Source organism: Leptodactylus fuscus, chromosome 11, assembly GCF_031893055.1.
Source record: "Leptodactylus fuscus isolate aLepFus1 chromosome 11, aLepFus1.hap2, whole genome shotgun sequence".
NCBI lineage: Eukaryota > Metazoa > Chordata > Amphibia > Anura > Leptodactylidae > Leptodactylus > Leptodactylus fuscus.
The window spans coordinates 45,147,234-45,173,522 of NC_134275.1; the positions used below are offsets into that span (position 1 = coordinate 45,147,234).

At 44.4% G+C, this 26,289-nt stretch overlaps 1 protein-coding gene across 1 annotated transcript; it reads left to right on the forward strand.

Moving 5' to 3' along the window:
• Positions 1–380: 380 nt before the first annotated feature.
• On the forward strand, positions 381–14,727 carry WAS (WASP actin nucleation promoting factor). Its single transcript, XM_075260097.1, has 12 exons — positions 381–515; positions 2,718–2,852; positions 4,273–4,359; positions 10,796–10,889; positions 11,056–11,097; positions 11,174–11,224; positions 11,402–11,591; positions 11,874–11,916; positions 12,919–13,075; positions 13,292–13,701; positions 14,193–14,307; positions 14,469–14,727. Exons 1-12 carry the CDS (start codon positions 402–404, stop codon positions 14,522–14,524), a joined length of 1,494 nt encoding a protein of 497 aa, XP_075116198.1. The 5' UTR covers positions 381–401; the 3' UTR covers positions 14,525–14,727.
• Positions 14,728–26,289: the final 11,562 nt, after the last annotated feature.

Here is a 26,289-nt window from a genome sequence, read left to right on the forward strand (position 1 = left end):
CAGCTGAATTTTCATGTGGCCATAAAAATACTTGCACTGGCCATGGTGGCTGACCACGTTGAGCAGGGGGGGCCCGCTCTTGGATGGGGGTTGGGGATTTATCCTGAACACAACTTCTACAAATGTATCCTAACTTACAGCCTGTTCTATTCTTACCTGAAGGCAGGGCACCCATGGCCGTGCAGAGTTCATTAACCCACACAAAATTTTATATGGTAGGGGTATGGAAAGTCTTCATTGGTGGTAAAATACAGTATATCCTTCCTGCCCCCAGCACCTCACCACTCTGTATATCCTGGCTGAACTCACTGGTGGTTTTTTGCTTCCGTTTGCTTATATCTATGTAGTGCGGAAGTTCCCTTTTTTAACTTCATGCTCAAGACGACGGCCAAGTCTCTACAATGAGCAGAGGGGTATCCAAAACCGGGGGTCGTGCCCAGGAGAATGTCCCCTCTGTCCTTCTCAAGTCCCAGGAGAATCAGAAGGTGTTCCAGCTGCTGGGGAGAAAGTGCACGGTGAGAAATGTGCTGCCTGGGCGGTGATGGGTCAATGAAATATAAGGAAGCAGAGGGCAAAGGCTGAGCAATAGGAAATGCAGCTTGTGTGATCATTGCCACAAGCAGCACGATGTCCTGAGCTCAGGTATACCACACCAAGGCTTAGTGCTGATATACAATGCATCTACATGGGTGGCACGCTATGAGACTTACTATCATTGGCAATGCACTGCATGCAGCCAGAGTCTTGTAGGACTTCTCAAGTTTTATATATGGTGTTAGGGTATTGTGAGTTAATAAAGGCGGGGTGCTTGGGCATGCTCAAATCCAGCATGCCTGATCCTTTGTTCTCAAAACAGATAACCCTTTTCTAGAGGTGCCTGGAAGCAGCTTACTCCCCTGTTCTCATATAGTGTATATCTATACTCAGCTGGATTGAGCATGCACGTGTATGTAAAAGTAGGCTGGCATCTACAGTGTGTGTATGGACAACTTTACATCATGATTCTATGATCTACTGGAATGATGCTTCACTGTTGTGTAGTAAAGCTGGTCGTACACCTAGAAATTTGGATGTAAGTCGACACCCCACCCATTAAATTATACCATTATACATTCAGCCTACAACTATACAGTAGGTCAGTGACTGTCAAACAGATCCAAATGTGTGTGTGTGTGGGGGGGAGACCAGTCCGCTCTACTTTTGTCACCTAAAACATCAGCGTTGACCTATAACTATCAGATATGGATGTAATTATTCAGCAGACAGACCCCATTATAATTCAATGCAGTCCAGCGGGTGCTGGCGATGTCCGCAGCAGGACGTATCAACATAGATGTGAACAGAGCCTTACAAGCTTGATGGCACACTGGAGATAAACCACCCATCAGGAGAATAATGAAAAGTGCTTTGGATGTGACCAGAGTAGAAAATTATCTGTAACTAAAAACCAGCATAAAGTGACTACATCACACAGAGTATTGTGCTCCCCGCTGTTGTGCATACGGTACAATAATAATACTCCAGGTACAATGTCACTGTCTTGTCACCATCCAAGCGCTTGTCTGTGTGTCAATATTGACGTAGCGAGTCACACAGATCACCGCTCCGACTATTCTGCTACACAATACTAATGTGCATCTCCACAGTAAATATTACACTAGCTCTATCACTTCCTCCTTCCTGTAAGACTCTGACCCAGACATTAAAAATAAAACGCTCAAGTACCAGCGAGTGCGAGGTCCATGAGCCGCCTGTACCTGACCACTGCAAGCTGCAGTTTCTCTCTGCATGTTTCATGTGGACACAGATAGGAAACCACACGGACCCCATTATATGGGGGTTTATGGGGTCCGTGTGCTTCCATAAGCTCACCGCTTGTCAATGCATTTAGTATTCCATTCGGGGGAGTCCCCATGCGGACTGAACGCAGATGTGAACTAGGCCTTAGAGCTTAGCGTTTGCTACAATGTATCCAGTCTAGACAATCCTTTGTGAGCTAAATATACCATGTAACAAACCTGTTCCGTGCCCTGATAGTTTCATACAATGTATCCGTGCAGGGATCAGCCATACAATGCATCAGCCTAGAGGTTAGATTGAGGCTAGGCTCACACATGGATAGAGCAGGCGATGCCTCATACTAACAGTGACAAGAGGCAGCGCCACCAACTGGATACAAAGCATACCAGGCAGCTCCTGATTTTACCTAGCATCTACCAGGTTCTGTCTGGTGCCTTGACACAGACAGCACACATAATGCTCCCAGTAGGGGCCTACACAGGAAAATACTCATTATTTCATATTTTTATAAACTTTTATCAATTCAAAAGTATTTTGGAAAAATTATTAAAAGAATTCAAAAATTAATAAAGAGCATTTTTCATTACTAAAAAAAAAATGTGGTTTTTTTTGGTGACACATTCCTTTTAAGAGAAGAGAAACCAACTTCACTTCCCTGTGATAAATATAGAAGTGAATATTGGGTCCATTCTCCTGCGTCAGGCCTGGGGACAGACAACGACAGTGCAGCGAAATATCCAGCAATGACTCACTGACGTGACAACACAGGACTACTGTGGGAAGCTAGAATATGTTTCATGCTGAGAAGTGTGTGCAGGGGTTGTCTAGTATAGAAAGCCCCCATTAAAGGGAGTCTGTCACATCGCTGCTTTAGAACTTCCAACTTTATGTTAACCCTGTATTTCTCAATCCCTCAGACTTTGGCAACTACCGTGGTGCAGTTATTCCTGTCGCCAGGAAATGATCGTTGGATTAAGCAGAGTTGTGGTATTGCGTGTCTAGTAAAAGACAATCCAAAACGTTCCTATTTTATCCGGCTCTATGACATCACGGTATGTAACTGCTATGAGTGAGGACATTATTAGTACAAGTGAAAATAAGAAACTTTGTAATATACCTTATCAGAGAAAAATGCTTCTTTCTCCTCTTATCAGACTCTTTCCCTGCTCCCCTCTCCCTTCAACACTGAATTTCACTCTCACACCTCACCTGAACCTGTCTTGCTAGAGTAGGATGGACAGAAGGTCGACAAAAAAAATCAAAGCTTTCCAAGAAAGAAAGGAAGGAGTAAGAAGGAGCTGAGGGAGAGAGGGGAAACAGAGACATACACAGAGGCTGCTGGAGCTAAAGAGGAAGTTTCTATCTGACCCCAAGTGCTTTATTCACATTAGTACAGAGCCACGCTCTATAATGTCCTCTATGCTCCTCTACTTACTGTAATGAATTGTATGGAAGAACTAAAAACTGTGAAATGCGCCCTGCAGAGGGAGAACAATTATAATCAGAGGAAAAGGAAAACACGTTTTTGGTTTTTTTTTTTTTTTTTTTTTTTGGGGGGGGGGGGGGGAGTGTTCTGATCCTCTGATGCATCAGAGCAAAGGAGAGAACAACAGCAGTGTAAACATAGCCTAAGGGGATTTCTTATGTTATGAATGTCTTTTTATTTTTTGGTAGCAGAAGTTTCTCGTCTCAAAATGCTAAAATATGATGGAAGGAAATTACAACCACTGGGCATATGACATCTATCTATCCATCTAAATAATATATATATATATATATATATATATATATATATATATATATATATATATATAACTCAAATTCTGTAGTAGTCTGCCCTATACAAATCCACATTCTCGCCTTATTTGGGTGAAATTTGGCACGGCCCCTCTCCACCCACAGAAGCAGAATACTGCGCATGTTATATCTCGCTAGCATCCCCCCGCCATGAGATTGTACTCTGAAAATGTCCATTTCACTGTGACACTGAAAATTTTACTTTAGCTACCATAGCCAATAATTTAACATATTTTACGCGAGCGAAGCTGCGGGTATTCAACTGGTTAGTTATAAAGTGTAACCTATCCAACTTCCCTTTCAAATACAACAGTCTATAAAGTTCCCACTAGCAGAGCTCTAAGCATTGCCAGGGAAAGTCTGTCCCGTATACCTGCACACAATGCAGTATGATATCTCCATCTTGTATAGCTAATACTCCAGTCTTCCAAGATAGTAAGCTGGAAATCTCCATGCAAAGCATGAGGGATGGACACACAGGAGATACATTTCAGACAACCTCAGCCACCAGTAGCCAAAGCAGGTTGGACTTCCTAATGCTAGCTGTACTGCAATGAAAGTGAGTAAAAAAGCAGTCGACACAGGTTATGAGACTCAGACGGACATGGTAGACAGTGTGAGGTATAGTGTGCTTCTATGTTTTGCTCTGTACTAGTGTTACTTCTTATTTTACAGGAAGAGAAGCTGGTCTGGGAGCAGGAGCTATATCAGCAGCTCATGTATCTCACGCCCCGTCCATATTTCCACACCTTCCCCTCTGATGTAAGTCTGTCTATTATGTAATCCTTTGTAGTTTGTGACACAGTCAGTGACCAATATTAGACCACCAAGTCATATTCATACAGTGAGACAGGACTAATATACATATAGTGCCCCAGGTATCACTATTATTATGTGGGTATGGATGACCTGAAAGTCTACAGGGGGTTATAGACAATACAAGGAGTCATTTTTTTTGCAGTAATGCCCAAATCTCTACCCACTCAACAGAGTCAAGCAATGTGGTCACTAATAAGAATAAAAGTATAGCATAGTACAGTGATGGCGAACCTTTTAGAGACCGAGTGCCGAGTCCTGAAATGTAAAGGTATCTACATTTTGTACTTTGAACAATTAATTTTCACTATTTACATCGCACAGGATTTGTTTTATAGTGACCGTGTGATATTCTTACATCCTGTATTAATATCACGTCTGCTATAAAACAGATACTGTGTGATATAAATAGTGAGGGGAACCCAGACAGAATTATACGCTCCACAGTAGGCCCACCACACAGTATTATATTCTCCACAGTACCACAGTAGCTCCCAGTGTTATATGCGCCACAGTCGGTACCCCCACACAGTATTATACGCTCCATAGTAGCCCTCCACAGGATTATATACTCCACAGTGGCACCCATACACAGTATTATATGCTTATAAATACAACCCCCGAGTATTATATGCTCCTCAATACACATCCTCACCGTCTTATACTTGTATGCTCTTTAGTATGCCCCCCCAGTATTATAAGCTCTTTAGTACGCCTCCCCAGTATTATAATCATAATAAATTTTATTTATATAGCGCCAACATATTCTGCAGAACTGTACAATTTGTAGGGTTCAAATACAGACAGAAAGATACATAACAAAGAAAGTCATTTCACACACTGGGACTGAGGGCCCTGCTCGCAAGAGCTTACAATCTATGAGGTAGAGGGGGTGGCGCAAAAGGTAGCAGGTGCGGTATTGCTTATACAGAGGTCAGACAATGTTGTAATAGAGGTTACTGTCATTACACACAGTGGCGTAACTAGGAATGGCGGGGCCCCGTGGCGAACTTTTGACATGGGGCCCCCCCGACACCGAAGATCTCGACCGAGTCCCTCCTACGCATTCCTGCGCGCTCTATTATGTCCCATAGTGTCCCCTGCACACAGTATTATGTCCCTTAGTGGCCCCTGCACACAGTATTATACCCAATAGTGGCCCCTGCACATAGTATTATGTCCCATAGTGGCCCCTGCACACAGTATTATGTCCCTTAGTGGACCCTACAGGACTAAATACTGTCACCGCTGACCGCTATACCAGGACAAATTGTGGATAAAAAAAAATCTGGTCCTGTGCATTACAATTTAGTAACTCCATGTGCCTCATATTAATAGCAGTTAACCCTATCATGTCCCTCACATTAAGCCTTGTGTACCTCACATAAGAGTTACTGATATGTGAGAGACATGGAGGTAATAATAAAGTATCTTCATTACTATTACCCCCAAATGTCTCACATATCAGTAACTCTTATGGTGAGGCAAACAGGGGTTAATGTGAGGGAGATGATAGGGTTAACTGCTATTACTATGAGGCACATGGAGTTACTAAAACACAAGTAATCCCCCCAAATGCCTGATAGTAATAAGTATAGTAACCCCAGTACGTACCTGTGTAGCTTCAGTTTCATTTTCCTAGAGCAGCTTCTTCCTCTTCTCTTCTGTGCAGGACGGCAGGGATAAGCCCCGCCTCCTCCTCTCATTGGTGGGCAGAGGACAGCAGAGAAAGGGAGGGGGGAGAGAGGGGGGTAACGTCCTGCAGCGCTGAGAGGAGCCAGACCTGAAGCTCCTGTGTCTCCGTTGCTGCAGCTTCGGGGCCCCCTGTTGGTGGAAAGTATTCCACCAACAGGGGGCCCCGATCATTATACTCGGGGGTCCGAAAAGACCTCCGAGCATAATGATAGCAGCTGTCACCGGGCCCCTAATGTCCCGGGCCCTGTGGCAGCTGCTACCGCTGCTATGGTGGTAGTTACGCCACTGATTACACAAACATAAAACTTTATGGGCCGTCACCAGTCGTGTCCTTTAACATGTGGATGATGTTTGGACATATAAAGTTAGCCTGAAATGGCATCATATCATGTGGGGTAATGTGGGAGCGGGGACAGAGAAGGGTTAAATTTTGGGGATTCTAATTATAGTATGGAAGGGTTTACATTAGAAATTGTGATAGGCCTGTCTGAAAAGATGCGTCTTTAATTTGCGTTTGAAATTGTAGTAATTGGGAGTTAATCTGATTGTCTGGGGTAGAGCATTCCAGAGAAGTGATGCAGCTCGGGAGAAGTCTTGTATACGAGTGTGGGAGGTTCTGATAATAGAGGATGTAAGTGTTAGGTCATTGAGTGAGCGGAGATCACGGGTTGGGCGGTAGACAGGGGATGAGGGAGAAAATGTAGGGAGGTGCGGCATTATGGAGAGCCTTGTGGATGAGGGTGATAACTTTATATTTTATTCTATAATGAATAGGCAGCCAATGTAGCGACCGGCAAAGACCAGAGGCATCGCTGTAGCGTCTAGCCTGATAGATGAGCCTGGCCGCTGCATTCAGAATAGATTGTAGAGGGGAGAGTTTAGTGAGGGGAAGACCGATTAGTAAGGAGTTACAGTAGTCAAGCCGAGAATGAATTAGAAAGATAATAAGTGTCCTTAATGTATCTCTGGTAAGGAAAGGGCGTATTCTGGAGATGTTTTTGAGCTGGAGGTGACATGAGCATGCAAGTGATTCAATATGAGGGGTGAAGGAAAGGTCTGAGTCAAACATAACCCCGAGACAGCGGGCATGCCTAGGAGTTATAGTAAGCCCTGAGGCTACAATGGATATATCAGGGACAGATCTATTAGATGGTGGAAACAGTAGTAGTTCAGTCTTAGAGAGATTTACCGTATATACTCGAGTATAAGCCGACCCAAATATAAGCCGAGGCCCCTAATTTTACCACAAAAAACTGGGAAACTTATTGACTCGAGTATAAGCCTAGGGGGGGAAATGCAGCAGCTACTGGAAAATTTCAAAAATTAAAATGGTCGGAATTTTTGGGTGCAGTAGATGCTGGGAAAGGGGAGGGGGTGTTTTGGTTGTCTGTCTGCCCCTTCCCTGAGCTTGAGGACAGTTTTTTCTTCCCCCACTTGGAATTCAGTCTGGCTGAATATAGGGAACCCCAAGTTCTAAGAGTTTTTTCAATAAAGTTGAAGTTTTAATACACATTTATGCCATAAACAGGATTTGGCTGAATATAGGGTATCTTCAGTGCTCCTATTATCCCCTTCCCAACGGAACACTGCAGATACCCTATATTCAGTAGACCAGGCACTTTCAGACACAGGATACCTAATGTGTTTGTGTTTCACAGTCATTTTCTACTTTTGTATGTATGCTAGGGAAAGGAGTGATTTAGAACTTTTATTTTTTTTTATTTTTTGCAGTATTTTATGGGAGATTCTATACATTAATATTGTGGCTGGTCATAGACCCCCCTCCCCCTCCTAAGAAAAAAAAATATATATTTTTTTTTTTTTGCTGACTTGAGTATAAGCCGAGGGGGGCTTTTTCAGCACAAAAACTGGGCTGAAAAATTCGGCTTATACTCGAGTATATACGGTAGTTTCAGATAGAGCGAGGACATGATATTAGAGACAGCAGAAAGATAGTCACTGGTGTTCTGTATTAGTGCAGGGGTGATGTCATGGGAAGATGTGTATAACTGGGTGTCATCAGCATAAAGATGGTACCGGAAACCAAATCTGGCAATGGTTTGTCCAATGGGGAGAGAAAAGAGCAGGGGGCCTAGGATCGAGCCCTGAGGAACCCCAACATCAAGGAAAAGAGGGGAAGAAACAGAGCCTGCAAATGATACACTGAAAGTGCAGTCTAAGAGATAAGAGGAGAACCAGGAGAGCACAGTGTCGTTGAGGCCGACTGAGCAGAGCATAGTGAGGAGGAGATGATGGTCAACAGTGTCAAAAGCTGCAGAGAGGTCCAGAAGAATAAGAAGAGAGAAGTCACCATTGGATTTAGCCATTAGGAGATCATTGGAGACTTTTGTGAGGGCCGTTTCAGTAGAGTGCAGAGCGCAGAAACCAGATTGTAAGGGGTCAAGGAGAGAGTTAGCAGAGAGATAGCGGATTAAACGAGAATAGACCAGGTGTTCCAAGAGTTTAGAGATGAAGGGGAGGTTAGAGACTGGTCGATAGTTAGCAGCACAGGACGGGTCCAGGGAGGGTTTTTTCAATAGCGGAGTTATAACAGCATGCTTGAAAGAGGATGGGAAGATTCCAGAAGAGAGAGAGAGGTTAAATATTTTAGTAAGGTAAGTCGTGACAGCAGGTGATAGAGATTGGAGAAGGTGTGAGGGGATGGGGTCACTACTGCAGGTCGTACGGCGAGATGAAGAAAGTAGCTGGGAGACTTCCTCTTCTGTAACAGGTTCAAAAGATGAGAAAGGACAATCTGAAGTGCAGTTGGTGAGGGGGTCCGTACTATGGTAGGTGTATATGCTCTTTAGTACGCCCCCCCAGTATTATAAGCTCTTTCGTACACCCCCCCTATTATAAGCTCTTTAGTACGCCCTCCCAGTAATATAAGCTCTTTACTACGCCCCCCCCAGTATTATAAGCTCCTTAGTACGCCCCCCCCCAGTATTATAAGCTCTTTAGTACGCCCCCCAGTATTATAAGCTCTTTAGTACACCCCCCCAGTATTATAAGCTCTTTAGTACGCCCCCCCAGTATTATAAGCTCTTTAGTACGCCCCCCCTAGTATTATAAGCTCTTTAGTACACCCCCCAGTATTATAAGCTCTTTAGTACACCCCACCCAGTATTATAAGCTCTTTAGTACACCCCCCAGTATTATAAGCTCTTTAGTACGCCCCCCCCAGTATTATAAGCTCTTTAGTACGTCCCCTCAGTATTATAAGCTCTTTAGTACGTCCCCCCAGTATTATAAGCTCATTAGTACGCCCCCCCCCCCCCCCACGGGGGATGACCTATTTTCGGGGAAACACGGTACTAAAGAGCATATAATACTGGGGGGGGGGCATACTAAAGAGCTTATAATACTGGGGGGGCATACTAAAGAGCTTATAATCCTGGGGGGGGCGTACTAAAGAGCTTATAATACTGGGGGGGGGCGTACTAAAGAACTTATAATACTGGGGGAGGCGTAATAAAGAGCTTATAATACTGGGGGGGCGTACTAAAGAGCTTATAATACTGGGAGGGACGTTCTAGAGAGCATATAATACTGGGGAGGCGTACTAAAGAGCTTATAATACTGGGGGGACGTACTAAAGAGCATATAATACTGGGGGGCGTACTAAAGAGCTTATAATACTGGGGGGGGGGGCATACTAGAGAGCTTATAATACCGGGGGGGGGGGGGGGGCGTACTAAAGAGCATATAAGACGGGGAGGATGTGTATTGAGGAGCATATAATACTCCGGGGTTGTATTTATAAGCATATAATACTGTGTTTGGGTGCCACTGTGGAGCATATAATCCTGTGGAGGGCTACTATGGAGCGTATAATACTGTGTGGGGGTATCTACTGTGGCGCATATAACACTGGGGGGCTACTGTGGTACTGTGGAGAATATAATACTGTGTGGTGGGCCTACTGTGGAGCATATAATTCTGTCTGGGGTCCCCTCACTATTTATATCACACAGTATCTGTTTTATAGCAGACGTGATATTAATACAGGATGTAAGAATATCACACGGTCACTATAAAACAAATCCTGTGCGATGTAAATAGTGAAAATTAATTGTTCAAAGTACAAAATGTAGATACCTTTACATTTCAGGACTCGGCACTCGGTCTCTAAAAGGTTCGCCATCACTGTACTATGCTATACTTTTATTCTTATTAGTGACCACATTGCTTGACTCTGTTGAGTGGGTAGAGATTTGGGCATTACTGCAAAAAAAATGACTCAAAGTACAAAATGTAGATACCTTTACATTTCAGTATAAAGTTGTTTGTATTATTGAAAGCTCTGTAAAGCCCCATTCACGTGATTGTAATTTCTGGTCCATAACTGTCCGCAATTGTGGATCCGCGCAGCATTAAGTTTAAATTGCCGTGTTGGCACTCCGCGATAATTTAGTGGGTTTTGGGTTGAAGTTTGGGCACTCGGTCTCTAAAAGGTTCGCCATCACTGGTCTAGTGCAACCATTTCTAACATTGCCAATTTATCCAAAGAGCAGGAATACCATAGACATAAAAGTCTCCTTACATCCCTAACACAGACTGCAGGCAATGTTCTGGAGTGCTCCTTTAACATTTACTTCTAAAAATAGAGCATAGCTTCATCCCAAACCCATCACAGTGCTCAGACTAACTCTACACAGTGCTCAGACTAACTCTACTTTACCCAAAGGAATGCCAGGCTGGTCTGAATTTTGCCAATGAAGAGGAAGCTGATGCATTTCGTGTTGTTGTTGAGGAAAAACTGCAAAAGCGACACAGACAAGGTATACAATGATTGTAGTCAACCATATCTATTCATCAGGGGAACAAATATATGGGGGGGACCTCATGTTCCTGAAGAACCCCCCTCTGTGTAGGATCAGTTGTATGTAGGACAGTATGATTTTGATGTGATTGAGGTGCGGCTTACAACAGATCATCTCCTTACAGATAAACGCCAAGCCCTACCGCCACCCCCGCAGGTGTCAGATGGTAAGCAGACTTCTACTTGAGATTTTGTAGCTACAGATGGACACCAACTAACTGCTTCCTTTTCTACTATATTCAGAGAGAAGAAGTACCCTCCCCCTGCCCCCTCCACCAGGTCATTACTCCAATGGTAAGATAGACGTCACCACTGCATTACTGAACTAAACCTGAAGACTGCCATGGTGATGCCAGCACAATGCAAGCTGGGATATGGTCCAGGGCTAGCGCTAACACAAGGACTACTTGAGCTCAAAACCTAATATCTCATATGGCCTCTCCTAGGTCTAATATATGGTAATTTCTACAGGTCCTCCAAGCCCGCAGCCTCATCCACCGACCCAACATCCAGGCCTTAATATGGCGGCAGTCAGTATTCAAAACCCAGACATCACTTCGGAGAGATACCGAGCCCTTCCAGTACCCAGTGATAAATCCAAAAGCAAAAAAGGGAAGAAGAAATTCTCCAAAGCAGATATTGGGGCACCGTGTGGTTTTAAGTAAGAATAATGCACCATGTATATATCACCAAAGCCAATGTATTGCCTATAGCTTAGTACTAGAGATATTAGTATTTGTTAATGGGGTTACACATGCCACCTGCATTTCCACAATGCTATGGTTTTACAAGAGAGGTGGCAATGGTGGCATCTGAATGACCTGTTCACACTATGAATGTTCTTTGCTACCATTAGTATCATAGTATGTGATATGCTACCAATATACATCAGACGTCATATAGCAGCATATACAATGTAATGATATTCCCCACTTTATTACAGGCATGTCTCTCATGTTGGTTGGGATCCCAACAACGGATTTGATGTAAGTATAAGCATTATATACCTATCGTCTTACCAATATACCAGTGTACATCCAAGATATTGTCTTCATTGCCTCTTGATTGAAAGAGCATTTCCATGTTATAATATCATCATGATATACCTTGGATTTGCCACCAATCCTGAGACTAAAGGAACTACAGTTCTATTCCCCCCTTTACTGTATTTTTTACTGCCAACCATCTGGCAGTAAGTGAAACTGCAGCCAGCCCAATTCACTTAAATGTTCTGTACAGCAGTTAGCCATGGAAGTCCTGTAAGACTATGAAGGGGAAAGTGAGTTGGCAGAAATCATAAACTGATGGCAAAGATTTACAATATATGTAACCCCTAAAGGAGTTTGGCAAGACTTACATATTGATGACATATTCATTGTATAGGTCATGTGAGGGGGAGGGGCTATTAATGGGCGGGATTGCTAGGCTTAGTGAGACAGGGAGGGTAGGAGGGGGCTAGTAATGGGCAGGATCGCTAAGCTAGTGAGACAGGGTGGGTTTTGTAATGGATTGAGAGAGGAGGGGGCTGAGTGAGAGGGAGTTAGTGTAGCAGCTAGACAGGAAGTACACAGGAGGAAGTTAGACCAAGTAAACAAAGTCAGAGGATGTAGCAGCTGCCAGGGACACCCAGAAATCACTCCAAACACTGCTAAAGGTATATGGATGTACTTATTAACGCATTGCTAGCACTAACAGACAGACTAACATTTTCTGCCCAGAAAACCCCTTTAATCTCTGATTACTTACAAGCCTATAATTGGTTAGAACAACATAGCTGCTATATTACAAATATAATACAACACCAACCCTAAGGCTGTGTGATATTGCAGCATGGCCCCATATATGTTAACATGGCTGAGCTGCAATACCAAACACAACCAATGAACAAGTGTGGCGCCATTTATAGAAAGACGTAGCCATGATTTTCTATTGATGTACAAACTGACTAGGACTAGAAAGCCCCATTAATGCCTGTCTTTTACCATCAGGTGAACGCATTGGATCCCGAACTGCGTAACCTTTTCAGCAAGGCAGGAATAAGCGATGCACAACTGAAAGACGCAGAAACCTCAAAGCTGATCTACGACTTCATAGAGCAGCATGGAGGGGTTGAGGCTGTAAAAGAGGAATTAAGGATGGGAGGAGGTGAGGAACTAGGAGGGGTGTATGTATTCATTATTTATGCTCTATGCCATAGAGCTGACAGATTCTACTGTGCCCTAAGGACAATATTACTTAAGGCTCAAATTTCCAGTGAGACACGAGGGAAAAGTCAGGAATACCTGTTGAAAACATGTCAAAACAGAAGCAGATGTCCTACATAGCTATTTCTGGATTTCTAACCAGATTTTCTCTCTACAGATTCTGCCCCACCACCTCCACCTTCCCGCTTTGCACCATCTCCAACCCAACCAACACCAGGAAGAGGTAGAACAGGTCCCTTACCTCCACCACCTACTCGAGGATCTAGTGCTCCTCCACCTCCCCCTCCAACTCGGGGTAGTCCAGCTCCACCACCTCCCTCTGATTTCCATAGAACTCCACCTCCTCCAAGAAGTGGTGTTCCACCGCCTCCAAGAGGTGGAGGTGCGCCACCTCCTCCACCGCCGCCACCACCACCTCCACCTCCGCCAGCTCCAGGACCACAGTTTCATGGTGGCCCTCCTCCCCCTCCAGCTGTACCAGGAGGCCAAGTACCACAGTTCTCTCCTGCCCCTAGTGGTCGTGGAGCTCTGCTGGACCAGATCAGACAGGGGATCCAACTGAATAAGGTAAGGTGTCAACAGGTCACAAAAAAATACAACCCGCCAACATGACCCAGTTCTTCATGACTCAATGAAGACTATTCCAGAACTGTTCAAATAACACTAATAAAGCCTTAACCAGTATTCCTATCTCATAAGATGAGAGTTTATCACTGGGATACACCATATACAGTATTTCTAATCACTGAGGATCTGACCTCAGGAACCTTTGCTGATCTGAGAATGAAGTAGACCTTTTCTAGTGGTGCTCTCAGCCACCTGAGGTGCAGAAGAGCTACGGCGCCCCTCCATTCAAAAAACATACGGACGGAGGCAAGTCACTGCACAGATGGGTGGTCAGTTACATCACTGCACAGCGAAAATGATCATTGTCAGGATCAGTGGAGGTCTTAGAAGTCAGACCCCACTGATTCATAAAGTTCTGGCATATTCTAGTAACGTGTTATCAGTATAGGAGATGGAAATTCTGATTTTTAATGATCTTGCCTTGTTTTTAGGTGACAGAACAGGCTGAAGTACCTGCTTCCCCTCAGTCTGGTGCCTGCTCCGAGGGGTTAGTGGGAGCTCTCATGGATGTCATGCAAAAGAGAAGCAAAGTGATTCATTCCTCAGGTAACCCTCACCATCCTGACAACCATACTGCATGCTTTTATGCATCTAGGGTATATATCTCTCATGTTTGGTGGGGAAGGAGACGGAGCATTAATGTTTGATAGCATGCTCATCATCCCCACAATTACCAGTAATACTCACAGCGCTTTTTGTATCTGTAGATGAGGATGAAGATGATGGCGGTGAGGAAGATGATGATGACGAGTGGGATGACTGAGCCGACATCGCTCCACAGGATCCTCTCCCGTTCTCCATAGTCGGCTCTTTATTTTTCAGAAATGTTTGTTGTCTGCTACATTCATAGATACAATCTCTGGATTTTACTTTCCTTATCCTAAAAAGATAAGACAGAAATAATAATTGATGAGGCAGACATGATTGTCATTGTCACACCATACACATAGATATCTTCACAGCAACAAAACAATAAAAATATGGATTATCTTTGTAATATTCCTGCTGGTTACTGAATGAGATTAACATGACCACTCACATGTGCAGGGACCACCGCCAACTAGCAAATTGCAGCAACCACATGAAAGATTTGCAAGTTGTAAATCACACTGCTGAGTTTTTCATGGATCTGTGCAGGATCTATTTTTTTTTTTGTTTGTTAATCAAGACCCCATTCAAGTTTATGAACCCAACAGACCAATCTGTAAAACAGAGGCATGTTATGTTATTTCATGGGTCACAGACACCACAAGGCTGACAATCTACGTCATGTGCTGGAACATACCCATGAATTTTACCTTTGGGTTTGAGCAGGTGTTGGAAGGAAGCAAAATTGCCCCAAACTGCAGCGTCATTCCCAAATAGTACAAACCTCATTAGCACATCTCAAAACTAATACAGATCACACAGGGAATGGGAGGTATAACCGCCCCAAAAAGGAAACATTTTGGCTGGGATGAATATATCCTTCACTACTATCTGTGAAAGAGAAAATCAAAGGCTGTACTTTCTGGGAATATCTATAGGGGGTGACATATATAATGGTGTATCACATGAGGACCTGCTGCATATAATAACCAAGACACTGTATCTAAAAGTCAGGACGTTGTATGTATTATAATACTAATGCCCCCATTCAGTAAAAATGCTCCTCTTGCGCTCCTACTCAGTAAGGCCCAGTTCACATCTGCGTTCAGTATTCCATTTGGGGAGTCCACATGGGCACCCCCGAACGGAACACCGAATGCAGATGTGAACCAGGCCTAACAAGACTACTTTTGCGTCTGTACTCTGAAATAATTGCTTCATTGATATTCTATTCAGTAATGTCCCATGAAGTGCCCCAGTCTCTATTAATGCCCCCCAAGTGTCCCTCCTTTCACATAATGCCTCTCACGTCACCTCTGTATACTCTCTATGTTTCCACGCTCAGTCTTCTTCCTCGGTGTCCGACATAGGCACCAGGATACAGTGAGGTCAAGACATCTGACCCGTGCCCAGTCGCTGACCTCACCATGCTTTCAGTGTAAATGGTGGGGCAGGATTTCTGGGTTTTGACGCCAGCCATCAATCCCTGACTGCTTATGGAAACGGTGTAAGGATCAAAGGCAAAAATAAAATATTCTGCTGATCTGGGGCAGGAAGACCAGACTTGTCAGACCCTGCTCCATGGAAGGGGGGGAACACTGAGGGCAATTCTGTGTAACATATATAGGGGGCAGCATAGGGAGCCAGGGATTTAACTGGACAAGATGGCAGATTTTATGACCGACAAATAAAGTGCATATAATGTAAACATGGGGCGTGAGCTGCGTGATCTGAACATTTGGATTAGGGACAGCCCCTAGATCTATCCAATCCGCCCCTGCACATTAGCCATTGTCTATAGTGCAGATATACAGTACTGGGGCTCTCTCTAGCCAATCAGTTCACAGCTTTCATTATTGCAGTACAGGAAAAAGCAGTGATCTGATTGGTTGCTATGGCCAGCTATGACATGTACTGTCTCTAGACACGAGTCCCGCCTCCCCCCCCATTCTATAGTAACCGTTAGACTCCATATTACATAATTTCCAGCTACCGTCTGTTGTAATCAGCACCTGTATGATGTAAGGAGGAAAACATGGAGCACAAAGCCTGACAACATGAAGGTGAGCTCAGATCTGACACTGGAGTTTCCTTCAGGGTGGCCAAATACAAAAGGGGAGGGGCTAAAAGTGGGAGGAGACAAGGTGACTAGCAGTGTACCTGCTGTGACTAGCAGTGTATCTGCTAAATATCATCACCATCATCATCACCAAGGCTTGTTGGGTACCCATCATCCGGGGGACAGGTCCAGCAACCCCCCCAATATCTATGCCCCATTCTGGTTATTTTACTAATATTCTGAAGCCAACAGGACAGTCATAGGGCTGATTAGGCAATATTTAGAACTGAGTGGCCAGTGTTGCACTGGTTGTCATGGTAGCAGCAGCCATATTGATAGAGGGAATCAGTGTACACCTTAGGCTGGTCTTACACGACCGTAATGCATTTGCAGTCCGCAAGTTGCTGATCATCAACTTACACTCTGCAGATGTCCGTGAGCTGCCGCACTCGCCCATAGAGTTCTATGGGCGAGTCCGTGCAGTGCCGTGAATTGCGGCGATTGCGGACATGTTCCAAAAAGTGCGGACCTCGGTTGCGGCCCGGCACACCACGGATAAAATATCCGGTGGTGTACGAGGCCGCATTGACTATAATGTGTCCACAAATGGTCCGCAATTGAAAACCCTCAATTGCGGACCATTTGTGGACTTAAACTACGGTCGTGTAAGACCATCCTTAGAGCGGGTTAACACCTGTGCCCCGTCTCTGCTTTCGGGATTCCGTTTTCTGCCGAGAGAAACTGGACAGGAGTCAGAAAACACATTGCTAGAAAATACCAACATAGCTGCCACAATGAAGCTTTGCGACAAGCAAATACAGGGGCACACGACCCTGGCAACATGAAGGTATTGTAATAATACCTGTAAGGTGGGTGATGGGTTAGCACTGACATGATTAGAGGGGGCGATGGGGTCAGGAAGGAGCACAGTTGTCCAAAAGATCAAATGTACAAATGCAGACCATGTACTGCAGCGCTGTACAATGTATGACAGATTTCAGTGGAATGGGCCCTAACCTATCTATCTGTGGGGTCCAGCTGATATAGTGGGTTCTGGGACACAATCCCTTTAAATGTAGGAGAAATGAGAGGTCACCACTCAGGATAGGCCTGGTAATGTTATATGTGTGCATGTCTTTTTGTTGTACAATGAAGTATTTGCTGGGCATTGTAGTCCGCCTGCGCTAATAATGAGGCCGGAGACTTTGTGGTGATGTTTTTCCTTTCTGTTTCATTGACAGATCATGAAGTGAGAAAGAAGCGATAGCACGATCCATGAGAAGAAAGCTGCACACACATACTAAGATCCACACCTCACCAGAGACCTGCAAACATGGCGCTGATCCTGATAAAGAAGAACTCTACCTCCGCACAGCTGCAGCCCTGATCATCCACCGTACACCAGACTTGGCCACTACAGACCTGCAAACATGGCGCTGATCCTGATAAAGAAGAACTCTACCTCCGCACAGCTGCAGCCCTGATCATCCACCGTACACCAGACTTGGCCACTATAGACCTGCAAACATGGCGCTGATCCTGATAAAGAACAAATCTACCTCTGCACAGCTGAAGCCCTGATCATCTGCCGTGCACTAGATTTGACCTCCGACCACATGAAGAACTCACATGTCTCCTGGTGTTTAGCTCTACGGTATCAGCTGGCATTAGATTCTGTACATTATTGCTACATGTGCACCTGACTTGTCTGACAACACTTCTAAGCAACTTCATTGTTGATGGAAAATGTTGTCATAGGCTTAAAGGGAACCTGTCCCCTGTATTATGCATTGTATACGCCCACCCCCCAGTTAGACAGCTCTTAAAGGGAATGTGTCATCACAAGAATTCTTTTATTCCTTCATGTAAATTTATCATTATTATTTATGTAGATTGAGGATTTTTTGGTATTTTATTAAAAATTTTTACATTTCAGGAACTAAACATATAATTTTTTCCTGTTTCCCACTGTTTGCCACTAGAGGAAGCCTCGTGTCTGTTCTGTGTTATATGGGCTGTCTCAGCGGCCATGTGTATTGGACGCTGATGAGCAGTACATAGGATAGGACATCAGTATCTGATCGAGGGGTCTGACTCCACACCAATCAGCTGACCCGGCTGCCTCTGGACGCAGGGAGCTGTATACATGGTATACAGGCTGGAGCAGCTCTACCTCTATTCAATTGAATGTGCAGTTCAGTCCAGCACCACCACTAAAGTGCACGGTTCGGCATCGGTAACCCCAGGGAATTGCAGCTCTGCTCCCACTCACTTGTAGAGGAGCCGGGCTGCAACTGGCCAGATACCATGTATACAGCTGCATCATCTGATCAGAGTGGGGTCCCCGTGTCAGATTCCCCACCGATACTGGTGACCTTTCCTGTAGTTGATCTGTGTATGTGTTGTGCGTATAGTCTGTGTATGTGCTGTGCGTATAGTTAAGTTGTGTTTGCAGCCAACAGAAGCACACACAGCTCAATCTGCTAGACACATGATGTCAACAGCCAACTAGAAATCATGTGTGTACTGTGTAGTCCATTGACACTGCACACGTGATGCTTCCCTCTAGTGGCCGACAATGGGAAATATGAACATTTATGTTAGCGTTTTAAATATTTTCAGAAATGTGCAAAAATAAAAATGCCAAAACTCCTAAAAGTAATAATATGCGCTTCATATTATTTTTATTTTGGCGACACATCCTCTTTAGTACCTTCTTAGTAATGCTATTACCCACTTTTATTAATTATACAAATGCCCCATTTCGTCTTTGGGACGGGGCTGCAGCATCACAGTTTTAATCCCGTCCATTATTGTATGACTGACATGGCACAGAAGGTCTCACTTCAGAGGCGCAGCATCCGAAATCTCCCACTAGTACACCTGACTTCACTGCGTATGGGCAAGAATTCGGATGTTGCGGCTTCTCTCGCATGTCACAATGAGTGTGGTTCAAGCTCTGACTATTCATGAGGGGATTGGAGGACTGGTGACGGCTACAGTTCCACCCAGGACAGGTGAGTTATTTTTTATTTTTTTTTTTATAGTAATGACACTCTTCCCTAACCTCAGTATATTATAATTTAGGGACTGAGGCCTGGTTCACATCTGCTTGGCGACCCCCCGATCGGAATACCAAACGCATTAAAAAGCGGTTAGCAGAGAAACCACACGGACCCCATAGACCGTAATGCAAGCAACACTTTCCCTCCACATGATTCATGCGGACACCGCACGGAAAACACACAGACCCCATTACAGTCTATGGGGTCCATGTGGTTTCTCTGCTAACCGCTTTTTAATGCGTTCAGTATTTCGTTCGGGGGGGGGATGGGGATCCCCAAGTGGACTTCCCAAATGGAATACCGAATGCAGATATAAACTAGGCCTCAGGAGACCCCAGAATATAATAAACAACTTTTCAGGGAACATTTCATTTAGACCACAGTTATTTATTTGGCCCAAAACAAACCTTTTGCTTGAGTTGAGGAACTCTCTACAAACCAAATCGCATGATATTCGCTCATGTCTAGCTCTGACGCCATGACTGTTTGATGCTGTGGACTCGCCCCAATGGGGTATTTATCATATTCAATACAAGTAATTTTTTGGCTAAGTCTTTACTACTTGACTTAGACAATGACATAATTAGGAATGAACAAAAGAGCAGTCTAGCCTAGTAGTGGGAGTTATTACAGAGAATACAGGGGACAGGTTCCCATTAAAAAGGACCTTTCACCTCCTGGGGCACATGTGGTTTTATGCTCCGCTAGAAAGCTGAATTCAGCGCTCTATCGGCTTTCACGTTCTGTGCCCCCGGCGAAGAGCTATCGGTACTCTTATGACAGTCTGTCAGGAACGTCCCTCCTCACAGTAGTGTCTATTGCGCGGTACTGTCAGAGGGGGAGTGTTCCCTACCGCCCGGCGATGACTCCCCCAGTACTAGGCTATGGACGAATACTATACTATCCTCACCGCTCAGCGTCATCGCTGGGCGGTAAGGAACGCTCCCCCTCTCACAGTACAGCGCAATAGATGCTACTGTGAGGAGGGGGGTTCCTGACAGACTGTCAGAAACGCTTTTCTGACAGTGAAGAGCTATGGTACCGGCACCGATAGCTTTTCAGCGGGGGCACAGAACAGGAAAGCTGATAGTGCGCTGAATTCAGCACATGTGCATGTGCCTGAGGACGTGAAAGGTCCGCTTTAAGTGATGTGGGGATAACTAATCCCAATAGACATGTGCAGTCATGTAGCTTTCATCTACAGTTCTAAGGACGATTTCTGTTAATGTTACGGCAGGAAGTTTATAATTCCCAAGGATAGTCGTATGTAAGTGATATCATGCCACTGAAACCACACTGGAGACAACAATTCATGGACATTCATGTTTAGCAGTTATAGGATTCAAAAACATTCTTTCTTTTTACAGGATAACTTAAAAATTACAAAAGAGTTTTTTTAAAAATACAGGATGAGGACAACCGTCTGAGGCTTTGGCTCAACTACCCCTTTCTTTGAGTGCCCCCTCAATGTTTTGGAAATGGGTGGAGGACATTGTCTTCATTAGAATGGGCCCCCTGAGGTGCTTCATATGCAGTTTGGACTCTTCCACGACTTGAAAGTCTAGAGGAATGGTGATTTCCCTGACCCTAGACCCGGTGAGGACTCTGTGCTTTAGCATCTCATGGGCAAACTGTATTTAGGAGTTTAGATTGTGAGCCCTAATGAGAACAGGAAATGATGTGACTGATGGCAATGTACAATGCTGCAGAATGGGCTATATGTGCTAGCACTTTACAGCAATTTGTATTTAACCCCTTCCCGCCGATGGCATTTTTTGATTTTCGTTTTTGACTCCCCTCCTTCTAAACCCCATAACTTTTTTATTTCTCCGCTCCCAGAGCCATATGAGGTCTTAATTTTTGCGGGACAAATTTTTCTTGATGATGCTACCATTAATTATTCTATATAATGTACTGGGAAGCAGGAAAAAATTCAGAATGGGGTGGATTTGAAGAAAAAATGCATTTCTGCGACTTTCTTACGGGCTTTGGTTTTACGGCGTTCACTGTGCAGCCAAAATGACATGTCCCCTGTATTCTGTGTTTCGGTACGGTTCCAGGGATACCAAATTTATATGGTTTTATTTACATTTTGACCCCTAAAAAAAATTCCAAAACGGTGTTAAAAAATTTTTTTTCTAAAAGTCGACATATTCCGACGGCCGTAACTTTTTTATACATAGGTGTACGGGGATGCATAGGGCGTCTTTTTTTGCGGGGCCGGGTGTACTTTTTAGTTCTACCATTTTCGGGAAATGTTATTGCTTTGATCACTTTTTATTCAAATTTTTATCAGAATCAAAACAGTGAAAAAAAGGCGGTTTGGCACTTTTGACTATTTTTCCTGCTACAGCGTTTACCGAACAGGAAAAATATTTTTATAGATTTGTAGAGCGGGCGATTTCGGACGCGGGGATACCTAACATGTATGTGTTTCACAGTTTTTAACTACTTTTATATTTGTTCTAGGGAAAGGGGGGTGATTTGAACTTTTAATACTTTTTATATTTTTTTTTTACTTTTTTTTTTTTTTGCATTTATTAGACCCTCTAGGGGTGTTGAACCCCAGGGGGTCTGATCACTAATGCAATGCATTACAATGCTAATGCATTGCAATGCATTGCAAAAAATCATCATCTCTTTTGCAGGCTGCATACACCAGCCTGCAAAAGAGAGAATTTGCAGACCGGCTGGGAGCCTTTAACAAGGCTCCCGGCTGTCATGGCAACATGACGTCGGCCCTGGAGCATGCTCCAGGAGCCGGCGATCCCTGCCAAAATGGCGGCGCCCAGGCGCCGCCGGGAAAATGGCGCTTCCAGCGCCTTTGACAGCAGCGCCGGAGGGGTTAATGCCTCCGATCGGTCCGGGGACCGATCGGAGGCATTAGAGCCGGTTGTCTACTGCTTAAAGCAGTAGACACCCGGCGGCTATGACGGCCGCCCGGCTCCCGGGCGGTCGCCATAGTTACAGACCCGACACGCGCCGTACTATTACGGCGCATGTCGGGAAGGGGTTAAAGGGATTCTATCATTAAAATCAAATTTTTTTTGTCCCTAACATGTAGGAATAGCCTGAAGAAAGGCTATTCGTCTCCTACCTTTCGATGTCTTCTCCGCGCCACCATTCTGTAGAAATCCCAGTTTTCACAGGTATGCAAATGAGTTCTTTTGCCGAACTGGGTGCAGGCCTCAGCGCTCAAACAGCACTGGGGGTGTCCCCAATGCTGCGAGAGAACTCTCCAGCGCCACATCCATCTTCTTCCGGCGCGCGGGGGATGAAAATTCAACGGATGCGCAAGTTTGCTCTGCCAGCGGGCCTCAGGCAGAGCTGACTTCACATGCGGGCGGCCATAGAACTACAGAAGCATACTGCGCATGTTCGCGTAAGCGGCCACAAAAAAATGGCCGCCCGCATGTGAAGTCCGCTCTGCCTGAGGCCCGCTGGCGCAGTCGACTTGCGCGCGTTTTGAATTTTGACACCCCCCCCCCCGTGCGTCGGAAGAAGATGCATGAAAAGGCCGTTGCCGAAGAAGATGGAGGTGGCGCTGGAGAGAGTTCTCTCGCAGCATTGGGGACGCCCCCAATCCTGCGAGAGAACTCATTTGCATGCCGACAAAACAACAGGATTTCAAGCGAACGGTGGCACGGAGAAAACATGGAAAGGTAGGAGAAGAATAGTCTTTCTTAAGGCTACTCCGACGTGTTAGTGAGAAAAAAATGAGTTTGAATTATAGGATCCCTTTATCTTGAGTTAGCCCTGTAAAAAAACAAAAAAATTGGACTGTTTAACATATAAATTTTTTTCAGATATCAGGGAAATATTAAAAATTAAAAAATGCAGGATGAGGACAACCGTCTGAGGCTTCAGCTCGACTACCCCTTTCTTTGAGTGCCCCCTCAATGTTTTGGAAACGGGTGGAGGACATTGTCTTCATTAGAATGGGCCCCCTGAGATGCTTTATATGCAGTTTGGACTCTTTCACGACTTGAAAGTCTAGAAGAATGGTGATTTCCCTGACCCTAGACCCGGTGAGGACTCTGTGCTTTAGCATCTCATGGGCGAACTGTATTTAGGAGCTTAGATTGTGAGCCCTAATCAGGACAGGAAATGATGTGACTGATGGCAATGTACAATGCTGCAGAATGGGTTATATGTGCTAGCACTTTACAGCAATGTGACGGATAACAATTTACAGTGCTGCAGAATATGTTTGCCAAAATAAATGTGTGTGAGTGAACAAGGTTTGGACCTTGATTGTTATAGACTTGCAATGTAAATGTGAAGTATTCTCAAATAAAACTCACTTTAAATCACAATTTCTTGTCTCTGAGCCTAATGTGGTTTGAGGTAACAATACACTCAGTCTATACTTATATGATTCAATACGGCTTAGATGCATTTATCACTAATAAATGTAACATCTGAGGAGTTAAACTCCTGGGAATTAGAGTTACCTATCTCCTGGCAGTCACAGCAGGAACCTGGCTACATGTACCAACCAAGTGCACTGACATTACTCACATGATCTGCGTGACATCATAGAGCACTACCTGACACTGGCTCAGGATGGAAATATCTATCATGTAGCATTAAGGCGTCAATGATTCATACAATTGATCAATTTTGTGACATAATACTTGGAAAAAGCCTTTTCTACAAATCTCTAACATTTCATGTGAAGGCTTCTAAACTAGAGGTACAAATAATGGGATACCTCTGGTCAGAAGGCAATTCAGCCAAAATATCAGGCATTGTATCATGAACTGTTTGATAATCTTCTTATCTTATCTTACTAATATTCTAAATGTGAAAGTTTGTGTTTGTTACTCTTTCACACAAAAACAGCTGAATTGATTTGGATGAAATTTGGCAATTTGGATAGTTTAGAACCTCCATTAACACATAGGTTACTTTTCATCTTGGTAAATGACATGGCTTCACGACTGTTATGAATTTATGTTCACATACTATATTAACTATATTAAACTGCTCTTGGCAGCAGCTTATCTCAGGTTCTGATAAAGCCAGGTCTGTTATCTCTTTATGTAAACACACAACTAACCCCGAGTCCATTGTGTGCATGCGTTTGCATATTATCTGATCTATTCCTGGCAGTGCTGACACAGTGAATGGGAAAACGCCTTTAACCCCTTCCCGACATCCACCGTACTATTCTATAAACACTACCTCTTCATCAAATCTGAAAGGGACACATGATAGTCATGATACTTTCAGATCTGATGAAGAGGTGGTGTTTATAGAACACCTATACCTTGAAACGTGTTTCCTGTGTACCGAACTTTATGTCCACCGAGTGAGCGCGCATCCTGGTTTCAAGTTTGGGAAATTTGTTCCCTAAAACCCTGACTGGAAAAAGAAAATCAAATTTTTCACAAAATTTTTCACAAATTTTTTCTAAAACAACGAGAGCTATGGAGGTAGCTAGAAGTCAGCAGAGTACTCTTCAAGCGGAGCTAAGGGGGATCATCGACACCAACAACACACTCATTATCTGGCATCCCAGTGGGCTGCTAAGATTCCAATACAATCACAGACATGGTTCGAGGAATAAGTTCAGCGGCAGGCCAGCTTGACAGCTGCCGAAACGCCAGAGCAGGCGGATCATCAATGCCAACAACACGCTCATTATATGGCGTCCCAGCCAGCTGCTGAGATGCCAGAACAATCACAGGCACAGTGTGAGGAACAAGTTCAGTAGCAGGACAGCTTGAGAGCTGCCGAAACGCTGGAGCAGGCGAACTATCAACAGCAGCAATTTGTTGAATATAGGCAGGTCATCGACGCCAACAACATGCAGATGAAGTTGCGAGCAGAGGCTAGTACTGAATATACTATTACCGGGAAAAACAATGAAAACACAACTATAGTCATCCACCCATATGTTTAGCTCTGTTCCCTGTATGTTAGGAAGAGGGAGATATGCTGAATTAGAATGGTCTGGCAGCAGCCTATCCAGAAGGGTAATACAACATGATGAAATCAAAAATGGTAAATATTTGGTTCCTCTGACATCTGCAGGACATTGTTTAGTGTGTCCAGCTCAAGCCACTCCATTTATCAGACCCCCATTCATCTGGGGCTAATAAATGAATGAAAGCTGCCATGGAAAGCCAAAGGGCTGAGTAGGAAGAGGAATCTGAAGTGTGAACTGCCACTAATTATGCTTTTGTATTTCTTTGTCTAGTTCCCCCATTACGACAGCCATAACACCCCATAACAGAATTCTATGAGGTAATTTGGCTTTCTAACATGGCTGCTCTTTGAGGGACAATGGAGAGGGATTATAGGAGTCAGAGTACTTAAAGAGGACCTTTCATCACTTGGGGCACATGCGGTTTTATATACCTCTAGAAAGCAGACAGTGCGCTGAATTCAGCACACTGTCAGCTTTCACGATCTGTGCCCCCGGTGAAGAGCTATCAGTGCCGATACCGCAGCTCTTCACCGTCAGAAGGGCGTTTCTGACAGTCAGTTAGGAACGCCCTTCCTCACAGTAGCCTGTCAGAAACGCCCTTCTGACTGTGAAGAGCTACGGTACCAGGCAACGATAGTTCTTCACCTGGGGCACAGATCGTGAAAGCCGATAGTGTGCTGAATTCAGCGCACTTTCGGCTTTCTAGTGGTATATAAAACCGCATGTGCCCAAAGTGATGAAAGGTCCTCTTTAAAGCCTTGTAGGAAATCTTTATTAGGTACAGCGTGTTACACTATAGTAGTCACACAACTCATCAAGAGTGTCAGCCACAATGCCCTAATAACAGTGACTGCTACCCATAAGAGACACTAGATCCTAAT

Excerpts from the sequence above, each read along its gene's own strand:
- WAS (XM_075260097.1), top strand. The coding sequence starts at position 402 with ATGAGCAGAGGGGTATCCAAAACCGGGGGTCGTGCCCAGGAGAATGTC. Across the intron at positions 11,225-11,401 it reads ACCAGGTCATTACTCCAATG|GTCCTCCAAGCCCGCAGCCT; the intron begins GTAAGATAGACG and ends TAATTTCTACAG. Across the intron at positions 14,308-14,468 it reads CAAAGTGATTCATTCCTCAG|ATGAGGATGAAGATGATGGC; the intron begins GTAACCCTCACC and ends TTGTATCTGTAG.